General features: G+C 41.8%; 1 protein-coding gene across 1 annotated transcript; it reads right to left on the reverse strand.

The window, feature by feature from the left end:
• Positions 1 to 2,361: 2,361 nt before the first annotated feature.
• LOC308663643 (uncharacterized protein) lies at positions 2,362 to 9,964 on the reverse strand. The gene is made up of 5 exons (XM_081320225.1): positions 9,150 to 9,964; positions 7,925 to 8,051; positions 5,953 to 6,090; positions 5,265 to 5,390; positions 2,362 to 4,789 (listed from the first exon to the last, which is right to left on the reverse strand). Exons 1-5 carry the CDS (start codon positions 9,564 to 9,566, stop codon positions 3,237 to 3,239), a joined length of 2,361 nt encoding a protein of 786 aa, XP_081176351.1. The 5' UTR covers positions 9,567 to 9,964; the 3' UTR covers positions 2,362 to 3,236.
• Positions 9,965 to 11,625: the final 1,661 nt, after the last annotated feature.

The following is an 11,625-nucleotide window of genomic DNA, read 5'->3' on the forward strand; positions in this document are numbered from 1 at the left end:
GTTTTTTATTTTTGGTGGTTTAGTTTTTAACTTGGTGTTTTAGAATTCTATTTTAACTGTTTTAATATGGGCAACTATTTAATCTCTTTTTAACGTTTGTATTTAGTATTTTATTCTGCCCTGTGAACCGCCCTGAGTCCTCAGGGAGAAGGGCGGTATACAAATATTATTAAATTAAATTAAATTAAATTAAATTAATTTTCTGAGATTGTGGATTTGGGGTTTTCATGAGCTGTACGCCATAATCATCACAATTATGACAAATCACGGCTTGAACTATTTTGCTTTGCATGTAGTGAGTCTCATATATTAGTTTCCCCTTTTAAGTTGCATTACTGAAATAAATGAACTTTTGCATGATATTCTAATTTTTCGAGTTTCACCTGTAGCTAGAAGAGATAAGAATGCCTTCTTAAATGAACAGTGCAAAGAAATAGAAGAAAACAATAGAATAGGGAGGACCAGAGATCTCTTCAAGAAAATTGGAGAGATGAAGGGAACGTTTAATGCAAAAATGGGCATGATAAAGGATCAAAATGGCAGGGACCTAACAGAGGTAGAAGAGATTAAGAAGAGGTGGCAAAATTACACAGAAGAACTATACAAGAATGAGCTTAAGGTCCATGATAACCACAATGAGGTGGTCACTGACCTTGAGCCAGACATCCTAGAATGTGAAGTGAAGTGGGCCTTAGAAAAGCTGAGCAACAACAAAGCTAGTGGAGGTGACAGTATTCCAGCTGAGCTATTCAAAATCTTAAAGACGATGCAGTAAAAGTGCTACACTCAATTTGTCAGCAAATTTGGAAAATTCAACAGTGGCCACAGGATTAGAAAAGATCAGTTTACATTCCAATTCCAAAGAAAGGCAGTGCCAAAGAATGTTCAAACTATCACACCATTGCACTCATTTCTCATGCTAGTAAAATTATGCTTAAAATCCTACAAGCTAGGCTTCAGCACTATGTGGATCGAGAACTACCAGAAGTACAGGCAGGATTTCAAAGAGGCAGAGGAACTAGAGATCAAATTGACAACATACACTGGATCATGGAGAAAGCTAGGGAGTTCCAGAAAAACATCTACTTCTGCTTCATTGACTATGCTAAAGCCTTTGATTGTGTGGATCACAACAAACTGTGGCAAATTCTTAAAGAGGTGGGAATACCAGACCATCTTATTTGTCTCTTGAGAAACCTATATGCGGGTCAAGAAGCAACAGTGAGAACTGGACATGGAACCACTGATTGGTTCAAAATTGGGAAAGGAGTCCGGCAAGGCTGTATACTGTCACCCTGCCTATTTAACTTATATGCAGAGCACATCATGAGAATGGCAGGGCTAGATGAATCAAAAGTTGGAATTAAGATTCCTGGGAGAAATATCAACAACCTAAGATATGCAGATGATACCACTCTAATAGCAGAAAGTGAAGAGGAACTAAAGAGCCTCTTGTTGCTGGTAAAGAACGAGAGTGCAAAAGTTGGGTTGAAACTAAACATTAAGAAAACCAAGATCATGGCATCCGGCCCTCTCAATTCCTGGCAAATAGATGGGCAAGAAATGGAGGTAGTGACAGATTTTATTTTCCTGGGCTCCAAGATCACTGCAGATGGGGACTGTAGCCAAGAAATTAAAAGATGCTTGCTCCTGGGGAGGAAAGCAATGGCAAATCTAGACAGCACACTAAAAAGCAGAGACATCACCCTGCCAACAAGTGCGTATAGTCAAGGCTATGGTCTTCCCAGTTGTAATGTATGGCTGTGAAAGTTGGACCATAAGAAAGGCTGAGCACCAAAGAATTTAGGTGTTTGAACTATGGTGCTGGAGAAGACTCCTGTGAGTCCCTTGGACTGCAAGGCCTTCCTGTCCTCTACCTCCAGATGATGTTAGAGGACAGGAAGGCCTGGAGGAATGTTGTCCATAGGGTCGCGATGGGTCGGACACGACTTCGCAGCTAACAACAATATAACTTAGTCTCTCTTTTTACAATGCCCACTTCAAGGTGCAGTCTCTCTTGAGGCAAATCACTGCACTAGACTGTTTCTATGTGACTCTGATGGTGAAAGCCAAAAGAACCACAAAGATAGAATGCCTAAGAATGTTCATGTCTTGTAAGTTGACTCTAAAACTCGGCCATGGAAAGGGGAAGTATCACTTAACCTGCAGGACAGCTACAACGTAAGACAATACAACTTAACTGTTGTGTACATTCACACACATGCTACTTGATTTCCAAAAAACTAGGGCTGTTGGATTTAAAAATAAACTTTCTTAGGGCTAATTGGTGGGAGCCAATCGTACCAGTTACCCCTCATGACTCAGTTAAGCATGATGGGTGAACCTGGCTGTTATGCAGTCATCTGGCTGAATAAATAGATTGGAGCAGAAATCAAAACTCAGGAGGGGGAACTTTCTTTTTTGACTGATGTTTCTGAAGCAGCATCTTGAAGCGGAAGCTACATTCCTATGTCTTTGATTTTTTCCCCTCAACCTGTGTGCATTTCATACATCTCATTTGAATCCTGTTGAGCACAAAAGGGAAGTTTCTTCTTCAAAAAGCATGCTTCTTCTACCTTACTGCTACCGGATTGAAAACATTTTTTTTTCTGAAGCATCTCATGTCATTTCAAGACAAGCTTCAATAAAATTCCGATGCATGAGTGGGAACCAAATGCAAAATTAATCTAAGGTTTTCCCATACTCCCAAATGAAGCTTCCTTGGAGAACAGCAATAACTGTTACTTAAGTTTCAGGTTACCCTGGAGTGCAGACCTACCTATCTAGAAGGTAGTGCCACTTGTTCCTAGGAAAATCGAAGCCAGCCAGCATGGCATCAGTCCCTTCACACGGAATCTCTACTGTTTACTAAGCTCTTTGGGGCCAATCCTAAAACAGGCATTTTAAGCTACAGAGGACTTCAGTGCTTGTAGAAGATGGACACAAAATTTAAATTCCAAACACACACTGCTTCCCCCTGACCCCATAAAAACATTTGCAAGAGAGTTATTAGTGAATTCCTGGAAAATAAACATATAAAATTACATGGAAATATTGATCAGTGAGGCATTTCCAGTGCTTACAGCAACACAGACAAGGGTTTTTTTTCCCCCTGTGTGAATTCTTTCATGCTTAATAAAATCTGATCTGTTGCAAAAAGTTTTGTGACGTTCAAAGCATATGCAGTTTTTTCCCCCAAGAGGGAGAGAGAGCTGGTGTTTAGGTGAATTTTCTTCTCAGGAGAGAAATTTATTTGGCTTTTCTCCTGTATGGATTTGCTGATGCTTAGTTAGACAAGATTTCACCCGGAAGCTCTTCCCACAGTCTTCACACTCAAATGGCTTCTCACCGGTGTGGATCCTGTAATGTCCTTGTAGATGGGATTTCATGTTGAATCTTTTGCCGCATTCAGGACAGCCATAAGGCTTCTCTCCAGTATGGAGACGCAAATGGACATTAAGGTGAGACTGCTGATGAAAACGTTTCCCGCATTCAGTACATGGATATGGCCTTTCTCCTGTGTGGATCCTCTGGTGTGTAATAAGGTGTGAAGGCTGATCAAAACTTTTCCCACACTCACGGCAGACCAAATTCCCGTTTGACACTATAATTCCTATTGGGGGCTTCTTACTTATAATTTTGATGATTTTTTCTGGTTTAGGAATTGCATACACCCGGGTCACCTCTGGTAATATTGCCTGAGTATTTCCTTCTGACGTGATCTCCGTTGGCTTGGACAGCTTGGGGTCTCCTGTATGGATCCGGCAGTGCTTATTTAGGGAAGATTTCACAGGGAATCTCTTCCCACATGTTTCACATCCATAAGGCTTCTCCCCTGTGTGCATCCTATAGTGTCCAAGTAAATGAGATTTTGTACAAAATCTTTTGTCACAATCAGGACAGCCGTAAGGTTTCTCTCCAGTATGGAGACGTAAATGGACAGTAAGGTTAGACTGCTTATTAAAACATTTCCCGCATTCAGTACATGGATATGGCCTTTCTCCTTTGTGAATCCTCTGGTGTTTAGTAAGATGTGAAGGCCGATCAAATTTTTTCCCACATTCAGAACAGACATAATTCCTGTTTGACAGAGTCATTCCTATTGGGGAATTGCTAGTGGTAGTTTTAACTATTTTTTCTGTTTCAGGAGCTGCACACACCTGTATCACTTCTGGTAATACTGCCTGGGTATCGCCTTTTGATTTGATCTCAGAGAGTTTGGGCAGGTTGGGGTCTCCTGTGTGGATTCGTTGGTGCTTATTTAGAGATGATTTAACAGGGAATCTCTTCCCACAGTCTTCACATACATAAGGCTTCTCCCCTGTGTGTATCCTGTAGTGTCCACGTAAATGATACTTGGCATTGAATCTTTTGCCACAGTCAGGGCAGCTATAAGGTTTCTCCCCACGATGGAGACGTAAATGGACATTAAGATTGGACTGTTTGTTAAAACGCTTCCCACATTCAGTACACAGATATGGCTTTTCTCCTGTGTGGATCCTCTGGTGTTTAATAACTTGTGACGGCTGATCAAACCTTTTTCCACACTCATTACACGCATATTTTTTTCTTGCTGCAGTAGTAGCTAATCGGGATCTACTCCTTGGCATTTTCTTGTTGGCCTTAGAAACTTGTGTCAACTCCGGTAACAACTCCTGCCACCTTCTGGATTTGGTCTCCATTTTTTCAGAATGTTTGGGATCAAAGCACACAGCCCACCGCAATGGCTCAGGGAATTGCTCTGCTCCAGGCTTCTCTTGATGAGGATTCTTTCTTGTATCCAGATTTTCTGCAAGAACAACAAAGTGTTGAAGACAGAGTCAAAAGAAGTAACAAGGTGGTGGCCAGCGAAGCAAGAAAAAGGAGGGGGAAAAAACATGGCCTCAGTTTCAATAGGAAAGTTCTTTGTGGGAATATCTGGAAGAGCTAAATTGCCCTAGGTCATCCTAGTGGCATTACATCGCTTGCTCCTCAGCTCAGTAAATTAGAGGCAAAACCATACCAAAGCAGAAGTGACGTATTAGAAGAGGAAAAACATACTGAAGAACGCTGGAAAACTACCCCCATGAATGCCAAATTGGCAAAGTCTCATAGAAAACAAAATGTTCTGTATTGTTTGGAATGTTCTGTTCCCAGAAGGGTGATAGTTTGCTCATTCATAATGAAGAAGGAAGTTGGATTACCTTTCCTCATTTTTCTTGGAACGGTCTTGCCAACTGTACCTTCACAGGTTTGCTTCAAAACGAATTGACCTAAAACCTCACCTGGACAAGAGTGCCTCAGATTCCCCGTTTCCTCAGATTGCAGAATCCTTCCCTCTGCTCCTTTCTGAAAGATCATATCACATTCCCTTTTATGGAAACTGTCATATGGGTATTGGGGTGGCAATTCTAAATTAAGGAAAGAAGAGAAGCAGAGAAAATACTGGAAACATTGCAGGAAAATATATTTCTTCTGTAAGTCTAAAAGCACTAAGATCTGAAGATGTACCTTATCTGATGACCACCCGGAAGAGACTACCTTATTGGGTGGAATTTAGACTTACTGGGACTTAAGAGTTACTGAAGCCAGAGTATAGGCTTTACCAGAGGGCTGATGAATTGGAATGGCTATTCAAGGTGTCCATTAGAATGGGGGAGTGGTTAATGTAAACCCTCAGAAACAGTCTCTCATTTAGTACAGCCAAGCCAGCTGCTTGAAAGTGGGAGGTAATGAAATTAGCAGGGCAACAGTTACAACTATGTTAAGGAAAGAAAAGGAATATATCATCCTGCACATGAGCTAAAACCTATGGACTTGGAGACATTCAGATCAATTAGATGTATTTTCCAACTGCCTGGATCTGGGCGGTACACAGATTAAAAATGTTTGAATTTAAAAAAAAGTAAATTATATAGCCCAATAAAATGTAACCAAAGGATTCTTTTGTAAAATAATAATAATAATTCTTACCAACCATAGTTACGTCCTCACAATTTACAATCCCTTGATCAATAGTGTCTTTTCCTTTCAACTCTTGGAGATCAGCCATCAGTGACACTTCTTCCCACTCAAGCTGGAGACCTGAATCTGATTTGGAAATTAAGAGCTCTAGAGCAAGAGAAAGAAACACAATAAAAGAGAAGAGAATCATTGATTTTTTAAATAGCCATTTAATAGAATAAAATATCCTGGGTCAGGCTGGTTATTTAGTTAGCAGAATTTCAACATAGGTTCAGCAACTGTTCAAAATGACCAGGGCACTGAAAAAACAATTTAATGACCAGTCCTGACATTTATGGCCATTGCACAACCAGGTTCCAACAAGCAGAATCAATGGAGAAGCTGGTAGTAAAACTGCTAGTCGTGGCCACATGAAGTTACTTTACAACTCATGGTTACTTGCTTAATGACCCAATGAGAACTGAAGTCCTAAATTCATCATGGTCATGTGTTATGCTTAGTGACTATGCTGCTTAGTGATGGGCTTGCTGGTCCCAATTATTGTCACTAAGCAACAACACAGTAAAGAAGATGTGTAGCTTAAGATTGAACCATTGATTTCTTGGACTTCTCTTAACCTGGTTGTTTTTCAGCAGACATTTCATTTACCAGGCAAGATAATATCATCAGTGCATGAGTGTGTGAAGTATGCTGGTTCTTTATAGATGATTGATTGTGATTCAGCTGCTCTCTTGATTGTGCCTTGATCACAGTATTTTTTCTTTCTTAATTGTTTCTCTTCCTGCAATAAGCAACAATGATATCAAACCAGTTGTCTCAGGGATGTTTGTAGGAAAACATCCAAGCTCAGACAACACCAAGAACTGAATAGTTTAGAATTGTCTATTAGTGTAGTGTAGTAAAAGTAATGGATTAGACTTGGGGAAAACCAGTTAAAATCCATTTATGCCATGGAAACTCCCAGGGACCTAACATCCATCCTTCTCTCTGATCTCAGCCAACCATATAGGGTTGTTGCTAAAATGGAGACGCCCAAGTAAGCTGTCTTTAGCCCCAGGGTAGAAATCCAATAGACATTTTCTTTTTTTAAGGCTATTTAATTCATTATTAGTGTTCTGACCTCTTCCCCTTTTCAATGTCTATGCTAATTTCCAGCCCGTTGGCTGAGGTAGTCCAGATCATTCTAGTTTTCTTTTTTTAAAAATATATTTATTAAAGTTTTAAAGAAGAATTAACAAAAAACTAATTTTTCGAATAAAATAGAAGGAAAGAAGGAGAGAGATAAGAAAAAGACAAAGCCAGAAGTGAAGGAAAAAATATATTAAAACATGATTTCACATTTTCTTTTACAGCATTTGTAATTTAACCTCTTATTCTCTCACTACATACAGCATTACTTCTAATTTTGGTATCACTGTTTTTTCTAATCATCAACAGTCCGTGGGGATATGGAGAAAGTTCAACAGAGCTTGTCTAAAAGCCCTAGAACAGTAATGGCGAACCTTTTAGAGACCGAGTGCCCAAACTGCAACCCCAAACCCACTTATGTATCGTCAGGTGCCAGGTGGGCGTGGCCCATTGGGTGGACGTGGCTGTGGTGATAATGGCAGACTGGGTGGGACTAAAAAGTTCAATCAATCAATTCCAACTTTGCGAGATCTTTTTTTTTCCCGCGAGAAGTTGAAATTGATTGATTGAACTTTTTTTTTTTTGCACACTGCAGCGAAGGCCTGAAGCAAAAAGGTTTTATAAAACCCAGCTGAACGCCTAGGACTGGGGCTACAGTGCTCATGCCCACAGAGAGGGCTCTGCATGCCACCTGTGGCACGCGTGCCATAGATTCGCCACCACGGCCCTAGAAGTAAGGAAGATGATTTACAAAAAAAATGCAATTTGCCTATTACATAGGCAAAGAGGAGTCTATCTTTTGGCTGGGTCAACCTGAACTCTTCAGAAAGGTTTGCAGGAATGGGAACCTTACCCAAGGAAGTCATGTTCTCAGAATTCTCTTGCATGACTGTGTAATACAAGGTTCTTTGTTCCTTATCCAGAAGGTCCCACTCCTCTGGGGTGAAATATACAGCCACATCCTGGAAAGCCACAGGGTACTACAAAAGAAAGAAAATTGTACAAAGTAATGCATTTGATCTATTATTCTGATGACTGCTAACTATGTCCAAGTTATATAGCAAAAATATTCAGTAATTATGCCTGTTTCATCTTGAATTTGTAATTCCTTATTCACACTTATATAAAGTTTATATTAAGCTCCCAGGAGCTCAAATTCTAAACACAATGTTGAAGAAGGGCCTGCCTAATTCACATGAAGGCAGGAGGAGGGAGATTGGAGGTTTAACTGTACTCCTACAATTGAAACACAACTCACTGTTTGGACTTTTGGTTGTGATTGTAGTTCAGCAATGTAGAAATACAGCCACTGCTTTTTTTAGGTGAACTAGGTAATTAAGTCTTAATATAAAAAGGTAAAGGTTCCCCCGCACACGCGTGCTAGTCGTTTCCAACTCTAGGGGCCGGTGCTCATCTCCGTTTCAAAGCCAAAGAGCCAGCGCTTGTCCGAGGACGTCTCCGTGGTCATGTGGCCAGCATGACTAGACGCCAAAGGCGCACGGAACGCTGTTACCTTCCCACCGTAGTGGTCCCTATTTTTCTACTTGCATTTTTACGTGCTTTCGAACTGCTAGGTTGGCAGAAGCTGGGATGAGTAACAGGCGCTCACTCTGCTACGCGGCACTCGGGATTCGACCCGCCAAACTGCCGACCTTCTGATCGACAAGCTCAAGTGTCCCAACCCACTGAGTCACCGCGTCCCTAGTCTTACTATAGCTTAATAATAATATTCCTGGGATTCTTACCTAGGGTTTGTCATTACAACTTGTGTGAACCTAGCTACTGGAATTTATGTTAATGTCTTACGTTTATGACTTCATGTTAAATCTGTGGCTCACCAAGTAACATCAGGCTTTCCTAGAAAATTGGGAACTATCTCAAGGGAGACAAAAGTTTGTATCCTTCCCTCTTTCTACTGCCCACTCCCATTTATAACCTATTGCAGGGCAAATTCAGGTGGATTCAGAATCCAGCCCAACAGTGACCCCTTCTTTCTTGGTCAGTGCTTGTGGTCAGAGGAACAGCAACATTCCTAGCGTTAGACGAGCGTTAGGTCCCTTTCTTATTAGCAAGAATACCTGTTGCTGCAGGTAAGCTTCAGCCAGCTGAGCTGCCTCCTGGCTGCTACCTGGCTTCCTGGCTCTCACCCAAGCCTGCATTCCCAAAGGAAGCACGTGCAGAAACTGCTCCAAGATGACCACGTCCACAATCTGTCCTTTGGTGCGGTCCTGCGGTCTTAGCCATCTCTGAGCGGCCTCTCCCAGCTGGAACAGAGTCTGCCAGGGACTTTCTCCCAAAGGAAGAGCATCGGAACGAAACCTCTGCCTGTTGTATTCCTCAATGTCTTTGAACAGGGCATTCACTTCTTCTGAAACTTTCCTGGAGGCTGACCAAATGCATCTTCTCCTAGAGAAGGAACTGAGCCCATCCACCGGGGCCAAACCAGCTGGTTCTTCTGCTGGGACTTGGGAAAGCAGAAAAATCTGAGGGTCCATCTCAAAGGAAACCTTGCAGCTTTTAGGAGAAAAGGAAAATACATCTCACTTATTGGGCAATGAGACACACTGAAAAGAAAAAAAAAATAGCAAAATGAACAAAAAAACCCCTGCATCTAATAACAGCAGTTTCATAAGGGATAGAGTGCTATGGGCAAAGAATAACAGACACACGCTGGCTGCTTTGCCTGTTTTGGCCCTCTCTAAAGAGAAATGTCACCAACAATCTCCTTCTAATTCTGCTAGATTGTTTCCCCTGCCAACAAGAAGCCCCAGTTGTCTGCTGACCAATTCTGCCTGGAGTTCCCCTGTCTATAAGAGAGAAAGAAAGATTTTACATCGCAGAAAATCTTTTTTTCCCCCATACACAGAAATACATCTCCGTCCAGTTCTCTCTTTCCGGGTTGGAGAAAAAAGCTGGTCAGCAAAGCCGGGGCTCAAATGAGACCCCGGGCTTTGTGCTTGTCAATCCCTCCATTGCCCCCCTCTTCTCTGACTGCCCTGCAACCCGGCCATTTTCTCTGCTGCTGGGAGAGACTCCGCGAGGCTATGAACGTCTAACACAAAGATGGACCTGCAGGCGAGTGGATGGGCAGACGAAAGGATGGGGACCCCCCCACACACACACACTGCTTTCTACCTGCCCAGCTCAGCCGTGTGTCAAGAAGCCTTTTTAGCCGAATATCCGGCTGCTGGAGAAGGAAAATAATTCTTACTTTAGGGTTAAGCCAAAAAGGAGAGAGAGAGATATTTTTCTCTGCTAGACCTTCTTGCATTAAAATAGGACGGCCATGTAGCAACAGCAACTTCCTAATAACCCGGAAAACAAAACAGGACTCTTGCACTCCGTTGGCAGCGAAGAGGAAAGCTAGCAGCAGGCATTTCGGGTCTAGCAAAGAAAATGCCGAGAGCCCTCTCGTGGGCAATGGAAAGAAACGTTTCCTAGTTTTGCCTCTGCTGAGTTACAATAAACCCCTTTGCCCCCGTCATCCTTCAGGGAACAGAGGGTTTTTTAGGGGCTTGGCACACAGCAGCGAATACCCAACCTGGCAACTTTAAAAAAATCCGGGAATTGAAGTTCACAACATTTGAGAGTTTTGCTAAGATTGAGAAACACCGGCATCGAGGCATTAGTGGTGTGTGCGTGTCAAACCAAGGCAGATGAACAGCAGTGATCCCATCCAAGCTTTGTCCCGTCTCCTTCTGTCTTTTTATTGGAAGTCGTACGTGCACCTAAAAGTGCAAGTGCTGCTTTGATCATTCGGATAAATGAATCAAATCCTGCAGATACCACTGGCTTTGAGCACCCTATATTTCAGGGAGGAAATCTCCAGTCACCGAATTGTTTCCTTCGTGATGTGAAATAAAGGTGGGATCACTTGGCAGCTGCTTTCCATCCCTATTGTTATTTCAGGCTGAAGCTGAAATAACCAATGGCCATTTTCTTGGGGACTGTTTGTCTAATTATTCAGTTTGGTTTCTGGGGCTCTGGAAAATGTTGTGCCTTTTGATGAATGTAATGTTAATTGTTCTTTGGTTTTGCCAGTTAACAGTTTGGGTGTAATCAGTAAGTTGATTGTTGTCCCAGGACTAAATCTGTTAGAAAAGTTTTAATTTATTGTTCTTTGCTTTTTTTATGAGCATTCTAGAGTTTAGTACAATCTCCTGGACAAAAACAAACTCTAACCAATTAGTAAAGCATCTGAAAAACAATCATGGCAACAAATTGGAATTCCACAGAACAGGTGTACAGGTTGTCCTTGGTTAACAATGATAATCGGGACTACAATTTCCAAGGATAAAACTATGGAGTTGCAAAGCACAATATCATATGACCACATTGCTTAGCAATGGAAATCCTGGCAGTCCAAATGTCATTAGGTAAGGATCCACCCCAATCCAAGCCATTCCTGGCTTGGTCCTTTCCAGTCTGAATCCTCACTAAGGTAAGGGGCTGCCTCCTCTTGAATGATGGCAGTGCTGGGGCTGAAGTAGAGTGTTAAGATATTTAAATGTAGTAGCTGGAGCAGTGGGGCTGTGCAGTGAGCCAGAAGTTATA

The sequence above is a fragment of the Vipera berus genome (assembly GCF_964194415.1).
Source record: "Vipera berus genome assembly, chromosome: 2".
Lineage (NCBI taxonomy): Eukaryota > Metazoa > Chordata > Lepidosauria > Squamata > Viperidae > Vipera > Vipera berus.

Coding starts and splice junctions, on each gene's coding strand:
- LOC308663643 (XM_081320225.1), bottom strand. CDS start 9,566: ATGGACCCTCAGATTTTTCTGCTTTCCCAAGTCCCAGCAGAAGAACCA. Junction 6,091..7,924: donor TGAGAACATGACTTCCTTGG/GTAAGGTTCCCA, acceptor CTCTTGCTCTAG/AGCTCTTAATTTCCAAATCA. Junction 4,790..5,264: donor TCTGAGGCACTCTTGTCCAG/GTGAGGTTTTAG, acceptor TTGTTCTTGCAG/AAAATCTGGATACAAGAAAG.